The following is a 21,166-nucleotide window of genomic DNA, read 5'->3' as shown; positions in this document are numbered from 1 at the left end:
GCCCAGGCGTCCTGCGCGCCGGGAGCCCCATGCGAAGGGCACCAGGTGGCACTGCGGGACCGCCGCGCTGCAGCCGGGCAGGGGACCGCGCGGTGGCAGTGGCATCCCCGGGCCCCAGGCTGCTCCGCAACCCGGCTCACCCACCTGACGGCCACGCTGGGGTCATGGGTGACCCCGCAGCTCATGAAGGCCTTGGTGCCCTTGATGACGCTCTGGTCCTGCGGCGGATCTGTGATCCGTGTCCTTGCTGCGGGAGGGACACGTGAGACACTGGCAATGCCCAGCACGCTCAAGCAGCAAGAGGAAGGGGCAGAGCCAGCGGGGATGGAGCTGGCAGCAGGACACGGGATGGCATCGCACGGGATGGCTGAAGCACCTCTCCAAACAGGCCAACCAAGTGCCCATGCCCACCCTGCGTGTCCCCAGAAAACCGGTAGTGTGGCTGGGTCCATCCTGCAGCATGCACATGGATGGAGCAGAATCCATCCCACACCGTGCACACGGATGGAGCAGGGTCCATCCCACACTGTGCACATGGGCAGAGCAGGGTCCATCCTGCAGCATGCACATGGATGGAGCAGGATCCATCCCATACCGTGCACACGGATGGAGCAGGGTCCATCCCGCACCATGCACATGGATGGAGCAGGATCCATCCCACACAGTGCACACGGATGGAGCAGAATCCATCCCACACCGTGTACCTGGATGCAGCAGGCTCCATCCCACACCATGCACGCAGACAGGGCAGCAGCAGCGCAGGGCCCCTTACCCCAGACGACGAGGTCAGCGGAGGCCTCGTCCACGCCGCGGGAGTTGGTGGCCAGGCAGCTGTAGGTGCCGGCGTCGTCGAGGTGCGCGGGGCTCACCAGGAGGCTGCCCGACTCGAGCAGGGTGAAGCGCGGCAGCTGCACGGAGCCGCTCGCCAGGATCCGCTCCCCTGGGCACCCGAGGGAGCCGTGAGCCCCGCGCGGAGCCCGGGCCGCGAGCGGGGAGCAAGCGGGGCCTGGCTGAGAGCCACGGGTGTGATGAGCTTGCAGAGGCCCTTTACCTTTCTGCCAGGCGATGGCGGGGCGCGGAGCCCCCGAGGTCTCGCAGTTGAGGACCACGGACATGCCGTCGATGACCGTGCTGTCCTGGGGGCCCTTGGTGATGTTGGGGGCGATGCCTGGAGCGGCGAGACACACGGGCATCCCTGTATCCCACCCCACAGAGCCCAGGGACCCCTGCACAGCCCAGCGGGATGCCAGGCTCATCCCACCCTCCCATCCCGCAGCATCCCGAGCATCATCCCATGTGGCACCTACTGGTCACGGCCAGGTACGTGGTGGCCTGCACCTCTCCGGCGGCGTTGCGGGCGAAGCACTGGAACATGCCGGTGTCGTGGGGCAGCAGCCCGCTGATGCGCAGGCTGCCGTCCGGCAGCAGCTGGAAGCGGGAGAGCTGCTCCAGGGGCAGCAGAGCCGCGTCCTTGTACCACACCACATCCGGAGGGGGCACCCCTGCAACACGGCGGCGTCAGCGCCCGCCGGGGCCGCGGTGGCGCCGCGATGCCCGGGGGACGGCCGCTCACCTTTGGCTTGGCAGGGGATGGCCACCACCTTCTCCATCTCGGCCGTGATGTGCCGCTCCGGCTCCCTGACGAACTGCGGCGGCTCTGCGAGGTGCAACCGCGAGATGCAGCGGGGACGGCTCTGCGGCTGAGACCGGCCCCGCTCGCCGCACGGGCGGCCCCTTACCCAGCACGGAGAGGAAGGCGCCGGCGACCACGGCGGGGACGCTGCTGCTGCGCAGCGCCGCCTCGCACTCGTAGTAGCCGCTGTCGCGCAGCGCGGGGTGCAGCACGGTCAGGCGGCGGCTGTAGTCGCTGATGCCGCTCGAGACGGGCACGCCGTCCTTCCGCCACACGATGTGCAGCTTCATCAGCGGCCTGCGGCAGCGGGCGGCACGTCCAGCACCCGCCGCGCGCCCTGCCCGCCCGCGGCCCCGCGCGCGCCCCCGCCGACTCGCCTGGCGTTGGCCACGCACTCCATGGTCACCTCCGAGGTGCCCGCCACCACGCTGGTGTTCCTGGGCGGGATGATGATGGTGGGAGCGATGGGATCGGCCGGGCCGCCCACGTCTGCGCAGGAGCAGCCAAAGCGACGGCGTCAGCGCTCACGCGCTCCCGGTGCGCTCCACGAGCAGCCCCAAAGCCCCTTCCCCAAGGGCTGCATGGCCCCGGTAAGGGCACCGCCGGCTCCGTCTCTCAGGCAGCACCAGCCCATCACCCTGGCATCAGGGCACCCCTGCGCTCCCCGCAAAGCAGCGAGCCCGGAGAGTAGCTCCGGCGCGGCACGGGCTGGGAGGGAGCAGGCAGGGAGTATATAAAGCAAAATAATTGCCACGATAAAAAACCCTCATGTAGGCGCCATAAAAATGTGATCGGCTCGAAAGCTGCTGATAGAGCCGAATCCATAAACGGGCTCCGCGCTGTTTATCGCCCGCTGGGACGGCGAGGTGCAGAGCAACAGATTAGCGAGGTGGGGAGGCGGACAAACATCCTGCCAGGAAGGCACCCGGGGCAGCAGCCGGAGCAGCGGCACCGCGCGGAGCGATGACGCTCCGGGGCGGCTTTCCTGGGTCAGGCTCATCCCTGAGCAGGTCCCAGGGAGCAGAGGGACGGGGCCACCCGTGCGGGGCTGATCTGGAGCAATGCAGGGGACAGGGGCAAAGCCGGGGAGCTGCCCGTAGCGGGGGCTCCTCTGCTCCGGACGCCTGGAGCACCCCGGAGCAGCGCATGGCCGGGACGGGCTCCATGCACAGCGCAGCTCTCGCACGCGCCGCAGTAAATTTGGAAGCGGCTCAATTGCTAAGTCAGCAGCAGCCGGAGCCTCCGAAGAGATTTACTGCAAATTAAATTGGGGCCCAGCCCCGCAGCCGGGCAGGGGCCGCCCGCACTCACTGGCCACGGCCAGCGTGATGGGCTGGCTCGTCTTGTTGTCCCCGTTCTTGTCATTCACCGCCTGCACGTAGTAGCGCCCCGCGTCCGGGGCCACCGTGGACAGGATGACCAGCGTGTTGTCCAGCGTGATGGCTCTGTGGGGACAGGGCAGCAATGTGGGACGGGGACAGAGCCGCGAGCCCCAAATATGAACCCCCACTGTCCCCCTCCCGGCCACCGTGCACAGCGCAGATTAATAGTGTTTTTTTTTTTTTTTTTTTTTTATGGAACGATCTAATCTGCTGGAAGCATAAAATGGTTTGGGGAATATATTTTACCATTAAATACGAGATAAAGCAGTTTTATCTCCTCAATCCTGCTTTGCAAATAGAAAGGAGACCAGTTCAATTCCTGCATAATGTGAGTTACAAATTCAATTCCGGCATGGCACATCCGTGAGCGCCGGGTGCTCCTCCCTGCCGCTGTGTCCCGTCTGCATGTCCCTCATCCTGTGTTTTCCCAGCGCCCCCGGGCCCTGGTGCCAAGTTGGAGCATTGGTGGCCGTGTCCAGGTTTTGATGCAAGGTGCCCAAGAGGGAGGTTTAGGCCAGGCTGGTCCATGGCTCCTGGGTTTTGGCGGAGGGGAAAGCAGGACCTGGGACTTGGAGTGTGGGAAATGCAGCGCCTGGGATGGAGAGGGTGGGAAATGCAACGCTCCAAACCCAGAGCAAGGGAAAAGCATCACCCAGGACGTGGTGGGTGAGAAATGCAAAACCTGGGATGGAGAGGGTGGGAAACGCAGCGCTTCAGCCCCAGAGCATGGGAAAAGCAGCACCCAGGACCCAGAGCAGGGGAAACGCAGCTCCGGGGACCCGGCGGGTGGAAATGCAGCGCTGGGGTCCCGCGGCACGCGAAACGCCGCGCCGGGGACGCAGGGATCCTGCGGAGCCCGGGACCCGCGCGAGCTCCGCGGCCGCCTCGGTTACTCACATGCGGCTGCTCGGGGAGATCTTGCGGCCGTCGCGGAACCAGGTGACCTGGGGCCGGGGGAAGCTGGCGATGCGTGGAGCGGGGACCACGGCCGCGTCGCCCTGCGACACGCGCTGCTGCCCCTCGCCCTCCTCGAAGCTGCCCATGTCTGCGGAGGCGCCGCGTCAGCCCCGCGCGGCCACGGGGCCGCTGCCGCCTCCGCGCTTAGCCCAGCGCGAGCTGGGAATTTACAACCCTTGCGATAAAGCAGAGTAAAGCAGGGTGCAAGGGGAAGGGGGGGGGGATCTTTATTGACTTCCCTTAATTGCTGTAATTAAAAACATGTAAAGAATCTTTTTTTAACGACTTTGCCATTAGCACTAGTTGTTAGCACAGCTGCCTTATTAATTCCTCATTAGCTTCCTGATTTGTCCTTGCTCCAAGCAAGGAGGAGTGCAGCGGGGTGAGCGCAGGGCATCCCGGGGGGACACCAGGCACATCCCGCGGCGCCCTGGGTCGGCAAAGCAGCCAACGTCCCCCTGTGCCCCGGGGCCTTCCTCTGGAAGCCACCCTCCTCATCCTTGTATTGGGTATGGGAGCCTCTTCCCCTGCACTGTGTGTCACCCCATGTCCCCCCGATCGCTGGGACATCACTTACAGGCCACCTGCACCTCGGTCTGGCGCTGCAGCAGGGCTCCCATGCGGTTGCGGACGATGCAGCGGTAGAAGCCGGCATGCGTGCGGTCCAGCGACGTGATCATGTAGCTGCGGGAGCAGGGAGGGCCTGAGCGCGCGCACGGAGCGGGGACATCGCAGCGTCCCGCGCTGCCACCGAGGGGAACAGCCAGCGCCAGGCACGTCCCCAAGCCGCAGCTCAGTGCCCTGCACAGCTTCAGTGCGGCTTCGTTTGCTCTCTTGATAAATTAACCAGAGCATCACACCCGGGCTGGTGAAGCCAGTGCAGGAGCTGGCGCGGCCTCCGCAGCACAGGCACGTTTGCATCCACAGCGACATCCCAGGGATTCGCTATCCCAGGGATTCGCCACCCCAGGAGGAGAGTTGGGGAGCAGAGAGACGAGCAGCAGGGGAACGTGGCACGTGCAGGAGCCACGGGTGCACCCTCCGAGTTAACAGATCCCACTTGCACAACGCGACTCCCCAGCGCAGCATGCAGGGAAGCGTGGATACACGGATACCCCCAGCGCATCCCGGCCGGAACCGACGAGCGCAGCCCGGCCGGTGGCAACAGAGTTCCCGGCGCTGCTGTCTGCAGGTCAGGCCGGGCCGCCCTTCCCGGCCCCGTGGAGCAGGCGCAGCCGCTGGAGCCGGCCCGGAGCCCCGCCAGGCTCCCGGGGCAGCCCTGGCCGCTGACACCTCCGTTTCGGCACTTGTTTGTTTCGTTTCTGAAAGACGGAGCTGACAGAGCATCGTCCGTGGGGAAAACGCGTCCGCAGAAAAACACAGTGACGAAGGACAGCAGCCGCCTCGAGGCGCCGCTGGGAAGCGGCCGGGCCGCGCTCCGGGCCGCCAGGTCAGGAAGGGGATCCGGAGCCGGGAGACGCATCCCAGGGGAGCGGCGGCTTTGCAAAGCATCCAACGTCAGCTCTGCTCGAGCCGACGGACGGTTGGATCGTGTGCATGAAGCCAAGGCCTCCGCAGCCTGGGATCCGAGCTGGGAAGTGAATGCACAGATCCTGCCCGGACAGCCAGCCCTCCTGCTGGGAAGAGCAGTGGGATAGGAGCCCCGGGAGCTCACATTGCCCCGGGACGCAGGGAGCAGCCCCTGCTGGAGGGGCCGATCCAGCTAAAGCCAAAGGATGCAGAAGGATCTATCCCGTGCAGCCCCGAACAGCAGCGGCTGGACCTGGCTGCACTAAACGCACGGCCCTCCTTGATTAACACCCTGGGTAACGACTAATTAATCCTGGAGGGGACCCGTGTTTGAAGAGTTACTGCGCGGTAATGAAATGTCAAGTGAGCATTAAAACACACTTAGCAGAGGCTGAACGAGTCCCGGCAGCGAGCGGCGGGTCCCCGTGCTGCCTGCAGCGCGAGGCAATCCCCATCCCGGGGCTCCATCATTCCCGCGTTGGCTCCATGCAGGGAGGGCTCTGCCTTGGCCCCGGCGGCCTCTCTGCTGCCCAGGGAAGCAGTTTCCTTCATCCAGAGGAATTTCAGGAACTCTAGTGGCACCATAAATCAAGGCCTCAACTGGCCCCATAAGCCACGGGATAACTGATGTGGGCATTAATGCCAAAGGGCAAAGCCAGCAGGACAGGAATACAAGCACCTCCCTGCAGAAGCACCTACTCCCCTCACCAGGCCTTTAATCACCCCTGCTAATTACCAACTCCTGGTAATTGCCAATCAGCAACCCAAGGAGAGGCTGTGCAGGGGCAGGGGGGCTGGCAAAGGGCCTGGGGGCTCCGGGACCCCCCGGCTGTGCAGAGAGGAGCAGGGAATGGTGACACTTTGGGAGGTGGGAGATGCCTCCCCACGGACGGGAGTCTGTCCAGAGGTAATGGATGGGCAAGGCAATTTCTGAAGGCAGCAGGGCTCGATGCAGCCCTTAATAGGACAATCTCATGTGATAAATTACCAGACCCAACTAATCTGCATGTTAAATTTCTTGTATGCGAAATAAATATCCTCAATTCGCCAGAGAGGCGCTTTCCTTTGGAGGATTTCATTAAAGGCATCGAGCTGCCTGATTTGCATGCTATGATTCCTCGTACGGGAAGAAGTTCAGGCTCCGGAGAGCTCATGGGAGAGCCCAGCACCAGCGAGATTATGCATGGAAAAGCCGAGCTGGCCCTGGGAGAGCGGGAACGATGCGCCGGGCGCTCGTCTGGCCTGGCCACGCTGAAGGTCACAGTGCTCCGTGAGGGGACGGATTTCAGCTGTGGGGCTCCCTGGGAGCAGCTGGAGCATTGAGGAACAGTCCCCGTGCATCCCACACTGGCACCGAGTGGGCGAAGCCGCACCAGTCCCTGGTGCCCCGGTCCCCAAGGATGCTCCCTCCTGCACAGAGAACCAGGCTGGTCCCAAGCCTCCACGGTCCCCAAGGATGCTCCCGGGAGGGTCGGCTCCTCCTGTGCACAGAGCCAGGCTTATCCCAAGCCTGCGCAGTCCCCAAGGATGCTCCCGAGCAGAGCTGACTCTTTGTGCACGCGCAGTGCCAGGCTGGTCCCCAATCTGTCACAGTCCCCAAGGGATGCTCCCAAGGAGGACCAGCTCCATGCTCACGGAGGACCAGGATGCCTGGATCCCCAGGGATGCTCCTGGGCAGAGCTGGCTCAACGCACGCTCGGTGTCAGGCCGGATCTCATTCCCTGCGCCGGCACCTGCCGAGCCAGCTCCGACCCTGCCCTTGGCAGCGCCGGGAGTCGCTCCCCTCCGCCAGCAGCGCCCGCGCTGCCGGGAAGGAAAGGGCGGTTGCTATGGAAACACAGCCAAATTGGGAGAGCGGCTCCTTCCCTTCCAAAACGCGGGAGGGACCTCACGTGCACCCCCGGCCCGGCGGGCGAGCGGGGACAGCGGCAGCGGGGCTGGGCGGCTCGGGGACCCGGGCGCTCCCGTCCCCATCGGATGCTGCAACGTGCGGCGCATCCAGGCCTGGGAAAGGCGCCGGCTGCCCCGCACCTCCCCGGCCAGCAGCACCTCTCCCAGCATTAGGCCGTATCTAAACTCGTTAACTTTTAATTACTACCTTGCCGCTGCCTGAGCGGACTGGCGCCGCGCCACCAACATCTCTATTAAAATTGAATTTCTGCCCATCATAACTAATTCGGGTACCTTGCCTTCCTCCCCTGCAGCTCCCATTCCAGGCAAAATGTCCAAACCCTGATCCCGACGCACAGGCTGCAGAGAGGAGGGGAAGGGACGGGCCGCGATCCGCACGGCCGCTCGGCTCCAGCACCGCAGAGCCGCCCTGCATCGCGTTTCCCCGCGCGCCTGTTTGTTTTCTCGCTTGCTTCCTTAATCCTTTCTGGCTCGGAGCCGGAGCTGGGGCTTCACTGGGGCTCCGAGAAACGGGAGTCACCTTGGCCCGGAGGACACGGAGCTCCGGAGCAGCACGAGGGGACACTGAGGCACGGAGCGGCCAGGGGGCTGGCCCCGAAACCAGAGGACCCCCTGCTCCCAGCCTGGCTTTGGGCACCCCCGTGTGCTCCGCGGCCCCCCACGCCGCTCACACTGCGCGTCCCGCAATCCAATTTAATGGTTGACATTTTGCATTATTCCCGGACGTTTCGCATTATTCCCACCACGGCCGCCCCGTGCTCCCTCCCGGCCCCTGGGCACCTCGCTAATCCCGGTCGTGCTCCCTGGCGCACGGATGGGAATGGAGCCCAGCGCGTGGAGTTGGGAAGCTGAAGGGCTCCACGCAGCACCCGAGGGGGTGGCCACGGTGCTGGGGGAAAGGGGAGATGTGGTGCAGCCGCCTCATCCGCATTCCCGGCATCCCGGAGCAGCTCCGCGTTGCTGTAGCAACCCAAAGCCTTTGGATTCGATGCCTTTAAATGGGGAACGGCTTCTCTCGGGCTGAATTATTGATTACAACAGAGCGGGCGGCGTGTGCACGCAGAGGAGCTCCCCACGCGCGCGGCCCGGCCGGCCACCAGCGAGACACACATCCCGGAGCCCTTCTCTTGCCTTGGAAAAATGTCCCCTGGATGGAGATGGGAAGGGCACCAGGCTCAGCACCCCCATGCTGCAGCCTCCAAACCCCCAACATGGGGTTCGATGCCCAAGACCCAGCCCAGCACCTGCACTCTGGGTCAGCATCCTGCATCCCACATCCTGCATCCCACATCCCAGAGATGCTCCTGCATCCCGCCTGCCAGGCGCATTCCCGCACTCACCGGTACTCCAGGGAGAACTTGGTGAGCTCGCGGCTGTTGTGGAGCCACTTGAACTCAAGGGGCCAGCTGCCCTCGGCCATGCACGTCAGCACCAGGCGGTTCCCCTCCAGGTGGACCTGGCTCCGCACGGGCTCCGTCTTAAAGTACGGGGAGACGTCGTCTGCGGGGAGAGAAGGGAGAGAAGAGCTGAGAGCTGCCGCACACCACAGCCACCCACCCCGGCCCCATGACCGCGGGGAGGACCATGAGCAGGGAAGACATCAATGAAGAAAGACCCCAACCAAGGAAGACCCCAACCAAGGAAGACCTTGACAAAGAAAGATCCCAGCCAAGCAAGATGCCGACCAGGGAAGACCCTGCTCAGGGAAGACCCAACCAAGGAGGACTTCGACCAAGGAAGACCTTGACCAAGGACGACGCCGACCAGGGAAGACGCTGACCAGGGAAGACCCCAACAAAGGAAGACCCCAACCACAGAAGGCCCCGACCTTTTCATTTCAGACATGCCCTGAGCCTCGGAGCACACGTGCAGATGGGCATGGGGCAAAGCCAACCTCCAACGCCCCCATCCCCTGTCACGCTGCGTGTCCCTGGCGCAGGGACCGCTCCACCTGGGCACATCCCCGCCAACGCACCACGCTGCGAGCTCAGCCCAGCTCGGTTTATCTAAGCTGCCTTCTCTTTTCATTCCCCGCTGCCTTTGTAGTGTTTTAGCAGCTCTGAGCTTTCAGCTGGGGGGTAAAAGGGGGCGGAGGGGCCAGGAGCCGAGCGAGACATAAACACTTACTCCTCTCCTGTTTTATTTGCTAAGTAAAACTATAAATCGAAACACACAGCTCCATTTTCTGCTTAACAAATGGAAGCCCTTTCACTTCAAAGACACATTCATATTCCCCAGCAGCTTTCAAGTGCGCTTTCAATCACGGCTCCCGGTTTGTTCTTGGGGGCAGGCTGCTGCTTGCTTGCACGCGCGCTCGGCTCCTTCTCGGTCCTTGACACCAGGGCAAGCGGCAGCGCGGGGCCTGCGGGCCCCAGCCTCCCGCGGCCCTGGGCAGGGGTGTCACGAGTTGGCCGGAGCTCAGATCTGCCAACTTTGGGGATTCTCAAGGGAAAAGGCACCAAGGGTGTCTTGAAAACACAAAAAAAACAGTCCAGGGCTGCACACGGGCAATGCGAGATGTGCAGGGATCTGCACACCCGTGCAGCAAGACCTGCGTCTGCACGTAGCGCAGGTCACATTGCATGTACAGGGCCAAGCATGCACACACCTGCATCACACCTGTGCATGGGCATGTGCATGCACACCTGTGCATGGAGATTTGCATGCACGCATGTGCACGGGGACATGCATGGGGACATGCATGCATGCACGTCCCCACCACAGCACGGCAGAGGCAGAGACGAGCTTGACCTGCAATGCCAGAGCTTTCGCCCACGTCGGATGAGTTAGACCAGGAGACCTCTTGGATTACTGCGGGCCCCCCGCACCGCCTGTCCCCGCTCCCGGTTCACCCAGCTTGGAGCAGCAGAGGCGGCCTGGGATGACCTGGGCTGAGACCCGGCGCACTCGCTGCATGTGCCCGTGCCCAGCCCTGCCCGCAGCCCAGCGCAGCGGGGCTCTGCGCTGCGGTGTCACCGCACCGTCCCCGCGGCCGGCACGCTGCTCGCATTCCTCCTAATTTGATTTTAAGCAGTTAAGTCGCATCTCGCTTTGAAGCACCAGAGCCATCTGTTCTGCATTAACGGGTGAAAAACGGTGCGGGCAGGAGAGGCGCCTCCTAATTCCCCTCTGAGCTCGCGGTGGTACCTGGCTGCCGAACCCTTGGGGACAGGGCACGGGAGGGAGGAAAGCGCCAGATTCCCTGGATTCCCTGGAGTTCCACAGCAGGGCAGGGGTTCCTCCCCACCTCAGTTTCCCCACAGTGATGCTCTGCCGCATCCACAGAGCTGGTAGCAGCAATCCCAGGATCTCAGGGATGAGCCATGGCTCCCAGCTCATCCGGGTGGATGCTGCTCCTGTGTATCCGGGATCACCCCAGACCCTGCGGCTCCCGTGGCTCCAGGGCCTGCGGCCAGTTTCCCGATTGCCGGTTTGTGCCGCTGCCTCCCCCGCCCAAACCAAGGGTCATTACTGCTAATTCTGCCTCTCCCCATCTGCTGTGACTGTTTACACTCCACTCGCTAATTAGAGACTAATTAGTCGGTGCAGAAATTCATCACTTCCCAAACCCGGGCGGCTGCGGTGGTCCAGGAGCAGCTGCACATCTGCCGGTGGCACGGTGCTCCGGGCGGGCATCCCACGGGCTCCGGAGCGCCCCTGGAAACCGCGGGATGAGCCGGGAGCCCGGCTCTCCCCTGCCACCAACCAGTGCCATTTGAACACTCCTAATCCCCACTAATGGGATGAGCATCTTGGCCCTGGGACTTTATTTACACGGGGGCTGCGCCCAGCTGCGTCCCAGCGCGGGCGGCCACATTAGTGGATATAGGGCAGCCGCCCCAAGAGCCGTAATGGATCCTAATGCCCGGCAAAATGGGCCGCTCGGGAACTAAGCCACCTCCACCCGCCCGCAAATCCCTCCTGATGGGAAGTTTTAAGCTCCGAGGAAGCCAACCTGAAGCTTTGCCAAGGGCACGGCGTGTCGGGGGCAGCCTGGGGGATGGAGGGATCCAGTCTTGGCCATCCCTGCCTCAGTTTCTCCATGAGAAGTAGCAATTCCCAGCGCCGGGAATTCCCGGGATGCAGAGCCACAGGATGCAGCTGCCACATAGCAGGACGCCCCGGCACAGACCCCGGCACCCGGAGGCCGAGCGGATCCCCTTGCTCGAGGCTATCACAGCCCAACGCAGCACGCCGAGATTAAAAAACAATAACGAGAAAGCGAAACCCGCCGCTATAATTACCAGCCTTAGCCGCCAGCGGAGGCCGGGGAAGGAGGGAGGGGAGGAACGTGGGGAGAAGAGAAATGGAGAAGCAGAAATCCACTAAAATTTTAATAGGAACCACTGCATTTAATTTAACGACACATTTTTTCAATTACCAGAATAATTGTTTTATTCATAAAACGCGTTTCAATAAGGAGGGTAATTTTCCTTTGTTTTTATTATTCATCAGTGCAGCGCATTGGCCGCGCGGTCCCCGGCGCCGCGGCACGGCAGGGGTTAAGGCTCCCGGCGCTCCCGGTGCCCACGGGCCGCTCCGGTGCCCCATCCCGCCCCCTCACCGCTCCTTCACGCCTGCCTGGCTTTTCCAAGGCGGAATTTTTTCCGTCTTTGCTAAATATAGTGGCGGTGCTGGCGGCGCTCCCAGCTCCACGGCCGGAGCCACGCGGAGGAGTGGAGCCAGCCGGCCGGGCCAGCTCCACGCGAAGGAGCCGCTGCCTTTCCGAGCCATTCCCAGGTGCTATTCCCAGGAAAAGCATCGATTTTTCACTGGCTCTGGTAAGGCAATCTCGCCCGTGAAACGGCACGCGGCGCCCAAGCAGGACACAGAGAGCACGGCCCTGCATCCCGCATCCTGGATCCACATCCCGGCCAGCGCTCGCTTGCCGAACCCAGCAGATGCCTGCGGATTCGCAGCGCTCACCGGCACTGCCGGAGCCATTAGTATTCCGGAGATGAGCCCACTTTCCTTTAATAAAATACAAACAGAGTCGCCGAGTGCTACCTGCACCTGGGGAGCCGCGGGCGCCCGGGGACGGGTGCGCAATGGGTACGGGGCGCCAAGTGGGTGCTGAGTCCCAGCAAACTCAGCGCATGCGTGGCTGCACATGCAGATGGTCTGCTCCTCCATGTGCTTTTTTATATTTTCCCCCCTTTTCTGCTACTAGAAAAGGACGTAATTGCAGACGTGCCCGTAAATCCCTGCAACTCCCTCTGCTCCCGTCCTTGACCGCCTCCCTCTCCCCTTCTCCCCCCCATGGAGCTTTAAAAAACTCCTCCTGGCTATTAATTAAAAGCAACCTCTCCACCATGGCGGGCGTACTTGCCGTAAATTAATAGCGGCCGCCTTAATCAAATCCCATCTCCCGCGCGAGCCGCTCGCCCCGGCCTCGCCGCCCGCCTGCCCGCCCGTGAAACGCGATTCCCCGCGCGCCGCCGCGCGCTCCCAGCCTCCCGGCCGCGCTCCCAGCACAGTGCTCTGCTCCGCCGGGATGCAGCCCGGCTCCTCTCGTCCCACGCGGGACACCAGCCTGGAGCGTGCTTGGGGACGGACGGACACCGTCCTGCTGCGGGAAAGCCTGGCCACGCAGGAGCGGAGGGACAGACGGACACGGCGCGGCCAGGCCGTCTCCACTGCATCTTCCCTTCCTCCTCTCGCTGCTGTCTCCAGGCCCATCCTTATTTATTTATTTGCTAATTAGCTGCTGTTTCCATAACAAACGCTCCAGCTTCTCCCAGCCTCCATCAGCCCTGGGGCTGGATTGTTAACCAGGATTTTAATTTGTTAATTAAAAGCAGGATGCCTCCGTAACAAGCTCCGCTTCCGCGGCCGGGCTCTCCCAGGGCTCTGCGGGCCAGCGGCAGCAGCGGGAGCTCATGGCCTTTTCCAAGTGAAAGGTTGAGTCCCATTGAACAGCAATGCCAGGGGTGCGGATGGCAGGGATGGAGCCACCCTCCTTTTGGGGTCCGTCCCCGTGTCCCCATCCCCAGGCATTAGCTGCTTTAGCACCGGGCAGAGCAGCCCGGGATGGTGCCAAGGAGAGACGTCAGCCCTGGCTGGGGATCCGCGTCTCGCACCCGCCCCCGCGGCTCCGCCTGGAAAAAACAGCATCTCCCGGCGCAGGAAACCCGGACGCGCCGCGGTCCCACCGCGCTCCCAGCCCCGGGGCCGACAAGCGGCGCTTTGTGCTCGGGAGCAACACGCGGCCCCGCGCGCGCCCGCCTCGAGCCTGGCGCTGATCCCGCTCCCAAATGCGGGGGCCCAGTACCTGGCCCCGAATGCAGGGACCCAAATGCAGGGATCCAAATGCAGGGACCCAAATGCAAGAGCCCAGCACCTGGCCCCGAATGCAGGGACCCAAATGCCAGGCCCCCAGGAGGACAAGGTACCCCCAGCTGCCAGCTTTTTCCCCCGCACCAGGGGCAGGACGTGCCACCCGCAGCAGGACGTCCATCAGCCCTGGCAGTGCCGGGCAGGGGAAGAATGTGGGATTGCCACGGGAGGGGGCACCAGGCACGGGGGCTCTGCGGCACCGGGACCGCTGGGACAGAAACCCTGGAGAGCAGGGACAGGAGGGGGCATCACTGGGATGCGCAATGCACAGGGATGCACAAGGATGCACGGGGATGCACGGGGATGCACAGGGCAGTCGCAGCCCGCCCGCCAGCCCCTCTCTTCCCTCCTGCTCGGCTCTGCCAAGGAGGCGGACGTCACCAGATCGATGGCTCCGTCTCCCGGTGTCTCTGGGCCCGGGGCCATTTGGCAGCACTGAGGCCTTTGGCTGCGCTCCCTGCACCAAGGCCGGGCCGGCCGCAGCATTGGGAACAGAGATGCATGGAAACCACAGGGCCTCATCCAGGGGGGCGGATGAGAGCTGGGGGGACACCTGGAATGCACAGGTAGGACGTCCCCAGGTTGCAGCCAGCGCATCCCTGCACACGATGCATCCCGGTCCCCATGCACGGCCCAGCCTGCCCCTGTGCCCGGCCAATCCCATCCCCGCGCCCGGCACAGCCGCCCAGCTCCGTCTGGAGCTCCTTCCCCAGCAAACCCTGCCGAGGCCGTGAGGAGGCTCCTCGGTATCTGGGTCACTGCGGTGAGTCACGGAGACCCGTGGAGTGACTCAACGCTCTGCCGGAGCCGGGCCTGCCTGCACGGCGCCCGGGCCCGGAGCAGCTCCCAGCGCCAGCAGGAGGGAGGGGAGACGCGCACGATCCGCAGGTGAGGGCTGGAGAAGGGGCCGGAGAGCCCACGGTGCCGGTGAAGGATGGGGATGTGCAGCCGGCGAGCCCCAAGTGCAGCGCCAGGCTGGATTTTGCCCCGCATATATGAAATGCACAGAGCAAATCCTCTGGGAATTCCTGGAGAGCATCTGCAGCCCTGGGCCCGTGGAGGCTCCCTGCCCTGACCGTCCCCAAAAACCAGCTGGGAGCCTCCCGGCATCCCCGTTCCTCCGGGACAGCCGCAGCTCCCGCTGGCACACGGACCCGCAGACCAGCAGCAGCGCTTCCCCATTGAGAAATAGGATGGGGAAAGGGAAAAATAAATAAATAAAAGAAGAAAGAGGAACCACAAGAAAAGGCCGGCTCAGCCTTTCCCACGACGCTGACGCAATCCCGCGGGATGCAAAACCCTGCGCCGGATCCCGGCCCCCGCACCCGAAGCAAATGCCGCGTCCGAGGGCCCCGCTCCACACCACATCCCGAGGAAGCGGCCGGGAGGCGAGCTGGCACTTCGGGACAGCAGGCCTGGATTTACTGCGGGTGCTGCCCAGACTTCCTCTCCCCAATGTTTTAATTAGCGAAGCCGTCGCTCATCTTAAACACAAATAGCTGCAGCCTGAGTGCAAATAGCAGTGAGGCAGCTTTTCCTTGGGAAAAGCCTTTTCCAGGGCTTCTTGTCTCGCTTGCACGCAGAGGAGGGACGGGAATAATTCACAGTGCAGTGTCTGCCCTTCAGCTCTTCATGAAGATCCCACATTCCCGGGGTGGAGAAGCAAGCCCTGACCATTGCGCTGAACAAGCCGCTGGCAGCAAAGCCAGAGCGCCCACTGCACGCGGGGACACGGATGCACACACGGCACATGGATGCAGGGGGCTAAACGCTTCCCAGCAGGCACAGCGAGTGCCAAATTAAACATCCCCCTGAATTAGTTGATTTTATTATTCACGAGCGCGCCGAGGAACTCGTTATCACCGAGCAGCGGCTCCCTCGGCCGAGCGCGGCCACGGGGACGGCGGGCGCGCGGCCCGGCCGGCGGCACGCGGCCCTTTGGGAGCGCGGGGCTAATCCCGCCTCATCCCCCAGCCGGCGTCAGCGCTTTTGCAGGCGCTCGGAGGCAGATTCCCGTGGCCGGAGCTGCTGCTGCGCCGGCCAAGCCACCCCCGCAGGCATCCGCAGGGCTCAGCCCTTCCCAAAACCTCAGGACAGCGCCAGAGGGGCACGTTCATCCCGGAGAACGTGTCCCACACGTGCGGCTGGGGGCAAACGGGCTGCAAACACGAGCGGGAGAGATGCAGGCGCTGGGAGAGCAAAAGCCCTTCTCGCCCAGCCTTGCAAGCAGGTCCTGCGCGCAGCGGGGAGCGCGCGCGCTCATCATCGATTAAGGGGCTCTAAAAATAGCCCTCGGGTTCACGAGCTCGTGTGCCCTGAACGAACCGATGCTGCCGAGCACCAGCGAGGGCCGCGCTGGGACAGCCGGGACGGTCACATCCTCCCCGCACGAGGGACAGGCGCCCTTGCGAGCCGGGGCCGTGCGAGCGGCCCGGCCGGGCAGCAGCCCCGCGCGCCCACGCGCTCCCCGGCCCCGCTCCTCGCGGCCGGCTCAAGGTTAGCGAAGGAGCAGTCACGGGCTGCCGTCGCAATTAGCTATCGCGGCTAAAATTAGCTCGGTGGATTCTCTCTGCTCGTGGTCAGACCCAGGAGGACCTTCCGACACCAGGGGCAGCGGTGATTTATGAGAAGTGACAGAGCTGCGAGCGCGAGGATGGTGCGCACGGCGTGCACCGCGGGCCGGGACGCCTGGGCCCCGCTGCCACCCTCTGTGCGGTCCCCACACCAGCCTCCTCCTGCCTCAGTGTCCCCCATGCCGAGCTGGCACGTGGGGACAGCCGGCCGGCAGCTGCGGTGCTCCGAGCGGGTGACAGCAGCGACAGCCACGGCAGCCTGGCCTTGGCATTCCCGGAATGGCCACCGTGCCGGCTGGGATGCCCAGCTGCTGGCACGCGGTGGCAGCTGGTCCTGGTGCCCAAGGCCCTTCCCGGCGCGCGGTGGCCTCTGGCCAGGAGGTGACACCGATCTGCAGCGGGGAGGTGACACCACTGATCAGCCAGCAGCTGCTGTGACAGCATCCCAGCGGCGCGCGGCCGGAGAGCCTCCCCGCGCCCCAAACCCGCATTCCCGGCGGGACCAGGGGCAGGGACGCGAGCAGACACTGAGCGAGGAGACAAAGGGGGCCGGGGACCAGCTGCAGCCCAGGAATGTCCCCTGCCCTCGGCCCCGTTCCCAGGGATCAGGTTACCCAGTTCCCAGGCAACGCAGCCCGGCGCGGCCTCGCCGGCGCAGGCATTCCTGCGTCCCGCCGCGCTGCGGGCAGGGGGCCGGGAAGGGGGAGGCCGCTTCTCCTGGCGCGGACAGGTGGTCCACGGCGGCCTCCGAGGGAAAGGGAGGCCGGAGAAACGCGGAAAGCACCGCTCCGAGCAAGCAGGGGATGCGGAAGGCACCGCCGCGAGCCAGGCAGGGGCTTCCCACCTATCCCGAGGGCAACACAGCCAAGAACCCGGCCCCACACCGGTGCCTTGTCCCATGGGTGATGGCATGTGGGGAAGCAGGATCCGGGAGCGCCGCGGAGGTGTGGGCAGAGCGGGGGGCTCCCGTCACCCTTCGTTACTGCAACGTGTCACTGCTGCCAGCAGTGGGTTTACTGCCACCCCAGCGCTGCCCGCTCCTCAGCAGCGACACGTGGTGGGCTAACGAGCTTGAGGGACCTTACGAGGTCCTGGGCTCCCAGCTGAGCTGGTGCATCCCTGGGGGAGCATGACAGCGACAGGATGGAGCCATCCCCAGGTGCAAGTGGCTCTTCCAGGGCTTCAGACTGCCCCGGTCCCTGGCAGGAGGATCCTGCGCAGCCCCTTTCCTGCTCCTGGCTAAGGCCGCGGGCTCTGCTGTTGGCTCCGAGGACAGGGACAAGGTTTGTGGACATGCACAGGCAGAGGCAGGGCCACCTCGTCGCGGCCGCTGCCCGCACCCCGTGAGCTCCCCCTTCCCTCCCTCCCTCTCTCCAGGTTTCGTTATCTGCGCTCTTCCAGGCTCGCGAGCAACCTGCATCTGGCTGCCTCCCCCCTGCTCAGCTCCTGCTGAGCAGAAATGCCACCGCAGCCTAATCCCCGTCATTAAGGGACGAGCGGCACTCGAGTGCCACGGTGGCCAACCCGCCGTCCCAGGCGGGAGCAGCTCCAACGATGCCCAAGGCAGGGAGCACCCGAAACCACGGGAGCGGCGGTGCCGGGGACAGGGAGCAGCGGGGGGCCGGGTGGCAGCGTCACCAGCGAGCACCGCGATGCCGGCGGCCCCCGAGCAGCGCGCCTGCCCTCCCCCTTATCAGGTCATCAAAATTTCATGGCCGTGCCTGGCCACTAATGGCTTCCAAAGAAGCATCAAATTTTAATCTTCCCGTCCTTTCCCCTAAAAACCACTTTCCTTGCTGAGCCGGAGCTTTGCGTGAGGCTGATGTGCCAGACGGGCTCCTGGCAAGGGAGGCTCCTGGTCCGGGGGGCTGGTGGGGCCACACGGCAGTGCCCGGGGTGCCAGAGCCGACAGTGGCACATCCAGCGCCAGCCCCTGGCAAGGGGCTCATCCCCGCACACGCCAACATGGGGACCACGCGTGGAGGCCAGGAGGTGCCAGGAGGCCCCACTCCAGGCCCTAATAAGCCTCTTTGTACAGGGCTGCCCATCTTGGTCCCCTGCCCCAAATCCCGTCTGGAACCTTAAGCCTCCCAAATCCCTCCCGGGACTGGCCGCAGCCTCGTCAATCCCATTAGCGGCACCGTGACGCTACCGGGGCTCCCCGGGGCTGCCAGACCCACAGAGACACCCCGGTTCCTGCCCCACAGCGCAGTGGGGAGGACAGGACCCCAAGCACCAGGTCACCCCGTGGGCAGCGCGCGGAGCCCGGGGACGCTGCGGCGGGCGCGAGGGGTGCACTGCGACACCCGCACAGCGCTGGCTGATTAGCCCCCGCCAAGCGCCGCCTTCTGCGCCGGGTAATTAGCGCCAGGCCCCTAATCAATAAGTTATTTTTTGCCACGGGTAATTAATAATTACGCAGCACAGCCGGGCTGTAATTAAACTCTCATCCCCTCTCTCTCTGGCATCGCGGAGCCTTTATTTTAGCCCAGCGGGCATCAAAAGGTGGAAATCGCCTTGGCCGGGAGCCCGCATGCTCCGGCCGGGAAGGTCTCGCTCCTTCCCATCCCTGCTCGCCCACGCCTTTCTCTGCCCATTGATCCCGCTCGCTCCGGCGGCCTCAATCAATAGCAGCAGCACAAAAGCGCCTGGGCTGCCGCCGGCCGCCGCTCGCCGCAGCCCCGGGAGCCTCCACGGCAGCCCCGGGCGATGCCCCCGCTGCAGCCGCCCGTGGTGCCACCCGGCTGCTCGATCCCTGCCCGGTGCAGGGCATCGGGGCCGGCGGCAATGCCCACACGTCACCCTGTGCATTGGCGCCTTTGAGGACCCCAGGACAGGCCACGCTGGGGCAGGGGTTGCAAGGCAGGTGCCGCAGCCACTGCCGGTCCCGTGCGGGCACTGGGGACACGGGGAGCGTCTGCTCGCCCGTGGCCGGGCACGCGGCGCGGCCCAGCAATGTCACGCTGCCTGCAAGGAGAGCGCAGATGCAACGTGCTGCAGGGAGCTGAAGCTGGAACGCTCCGCTCACGTAGTCGGCGGGAGCAAGGGAAGGAGCGAACCCCTTGTTCCTGCCTCGAGGGTAGGCTGCAGCACCAACAACCCCCATCTCCCACCCCACGGGGAGACCCCGGTGCTCCAGAAACAAATGGAAGGAGAGTCCAACGTGCTGGGAGACAGTCCTGGGGCCAGCGAACAAACGGACCGCGGGGGACCTGCGAGACGGAGGCGCCAGCCAGGAGGAGAGGAACTCAGCAAGGGAGTGAATCAATCAAAGAGACCTTCACAGCTCCCCACACAGGGCCTGCCCGGATAATATACTGCCGCTTTAGATGTTATGTTCTGAACTTAATTACTGAGAAATTATAGCAGTGCTGGGGGAAGCACAGGGGGGAGCGGGAAGACGGAGTGCGCAGGGACTCCTGGCTCCGCTTGCTGCCACAAACAAGGGCAAGAAACGCCGCGGGCCCCCAGCTGCACCCCCGGGTTTACAGCGTGCGTGCTCTGCGCGAGCAGCAGGGCCACAGGCGCCCGCGCTGCAGCCCTGCCAGCCAGGGAGCCTCCTCCGCATCCCCGCCGGGGCAGGGGCAGGACGCCAGGGCCCTTTCCACGGCCCTGAACCCCATTTGCACCCTGAGGGCCACAGATTCTTCCTCCGTCCCTCTCGGCTAATGGAGCAGCTGCAAACAGCCTGCGCGGTGCCAAAGCCCCGGTGGTGATGGACAGACGGGGCTCGCCCTGCGCGGCGGTGCCTCCTGGCCCCAAGGTCCTGCCGGGTGCACAGGGAGCCCCAGGCACCCATGGGGACACCGGGCAGCAGCTCCTCCTCAGCCCTGGGCTCCCGCCATGCCCAACCAGCAGCTTGGGGAGCAGACAGAAACGAGACCAAGGCAAGAACTGCCTCCCAGGAGCCACCAAAACTTGCCCCTCAGATCCAGCAGCGCAAGCAGGGGGTTCCCCCGGGGAGGAAAACAGGCATCCTTGTCCCCGCTCCGTCGCTGGGGGATGCTAAGGCTCACAGGAGCGCGGTCAGTGCGGTCTCTACCCCATAGACAGGGCAGTGTTTGCCCCCCACACCCAGGTGGGGGGCATTCGTGCAGCAGGGACACAGCAGAACCTTTCCGCTCGGCTCCGTTGGCTCCCAGCCCCCCACCAAAGGGCTCTGCCCTTCCCGGAGGATCGCTGAACAGGCCCGGAGCTGCCTCCCACCTCCACCCCGCACTCCGTGGCCGCCCCGATCCGCGACCCCCCGGCTGGACCCCGGTCTGAGCCCTCCGAGCGGCCACCTCGGGGCAGGGGGAAGCAGCGCTGCGGCCGCAGCAGAACCGGGACCCTCCCGCATTCCCCCCGCTCCCAGCAGCGAAGTCAATGTCACAGCTGGCGGCTGAGGAAGCCGCAGAACCGGCGCGGGGGAGCGCGCTGGGCTGGGGCCGGGATCCCCCTCGCACCCGCTTACCTTGTGCGCCGGCTCCCGGCGGGCCGGGCAGGGCGAGCACCGCGAAGCAGAGCAGCCCCCAGCTCCGCAGCCGGGCCATGGCCGCGGGGACGGGCGGGGGCAACTTCCCCGACTTTATAATCCGGGCGGCGGCGGCGGCGCCAGTCTTCGTTGCTCTGCGCCGGTCACCGGGACGTCTTCCGGGCGCGGGGACCCCGCCGGCGGCAGCGCTGCTCGTGGGGGAGGCGGCGGCGACGGCAGAAAAAGGCTCTCGGCGGGGCGGGGAGGCCCTCGGGCAGCTCCCACCATGCGCAACTCCCCGGGGGGATCGTGCGGAGCCGGGACCCCTAAATCCGGAGCGGAGCCGGCAGCCGGGCCCCTCCCCGAGCGCGGCGCCCCCGCTCAGGGAGAG

The 21,166-nt window shown here is 64.8% G+C and overlaps 1 protein-coding gene across 2 annotated transcripts in view; it reads right to left on the bottom strand.

The window, feature by feature from the left end:
• Nucleotides 1–20,872, bottom strand: part of SDK2 (sidekick cell adhesion molecule 2) — a 33,539-nt gene extending 12,667 nt beyond the window's left edge. For both annotated transcript variants that reach the window (XM_088537547.1, XM_088537552.1), the window contains exons 1-12: nt 20,776–20,872; nt 8,754–8,913; nt 4,550–4,656; nt 3,913–4,060; nt 2,945–3,078; nt 2,011–2,122; nt 1,740–1,930; nt 1,574–1,657; nt 1,308–1,502; nt 1,052–1,168; nt 773–940; nt 145–247 (exon numbers count right to left, since the gene is read on the bottom strand). In XM_088537547.1, the coding sequence (XP_088393673.1) occupies nt 145–247; nt 773–940; nt 1,052–1,168; nt 1,308–1,502; nt 1,574–1,657; nt 1,740–1,930; nt 2,011–2,122; nt 2,945–3,078; nt 3,913–4,060; nt 4,550–4,656; nt 8,754–8,913; nt 20,776–20,854 (1,598 nt within the window). In that variant the 5' untranslated portion in view covers nt 20,855–20,872. The remainder of the gene's footprint in view (nt 1–144; nt 248–772; nt 941–1,051; nt 1,169–1,307; nt 1,503–1,573; nt 1,658–1,739; nt 1,931–2,010; nt 2,123–2,944; nt 3,079–3,912; nt 4,061–4,549; nt 4,657–8,753; nt 8,914–20,775) is intronic.
• Between the last annotated feature and the right edge of the window lie 294 nt (nt 20,873–21,166).

The sequence above is a fragment of the Tinamus guttatus genome, unplaced genomic scaffold (genome assembly GCF_059628265.1).
Source record: "Tinamus guttatus ecotype Peru unplaced genomic scaffold, ASM5962826v1 Tinamus_guttatus_pri_ptg000045l, whole genome shotgun sequence".
In the NCBI taxonomy this organism is placed as follows: Eukaryota; Metazoa; Chordata; class Aves; order Tinamiformes; family Tinamidae; genus Tinamus; species Tinamus guttatus.
This window is presented reverse-complemented; position numbering and strand designations above follow the sequence as displayed.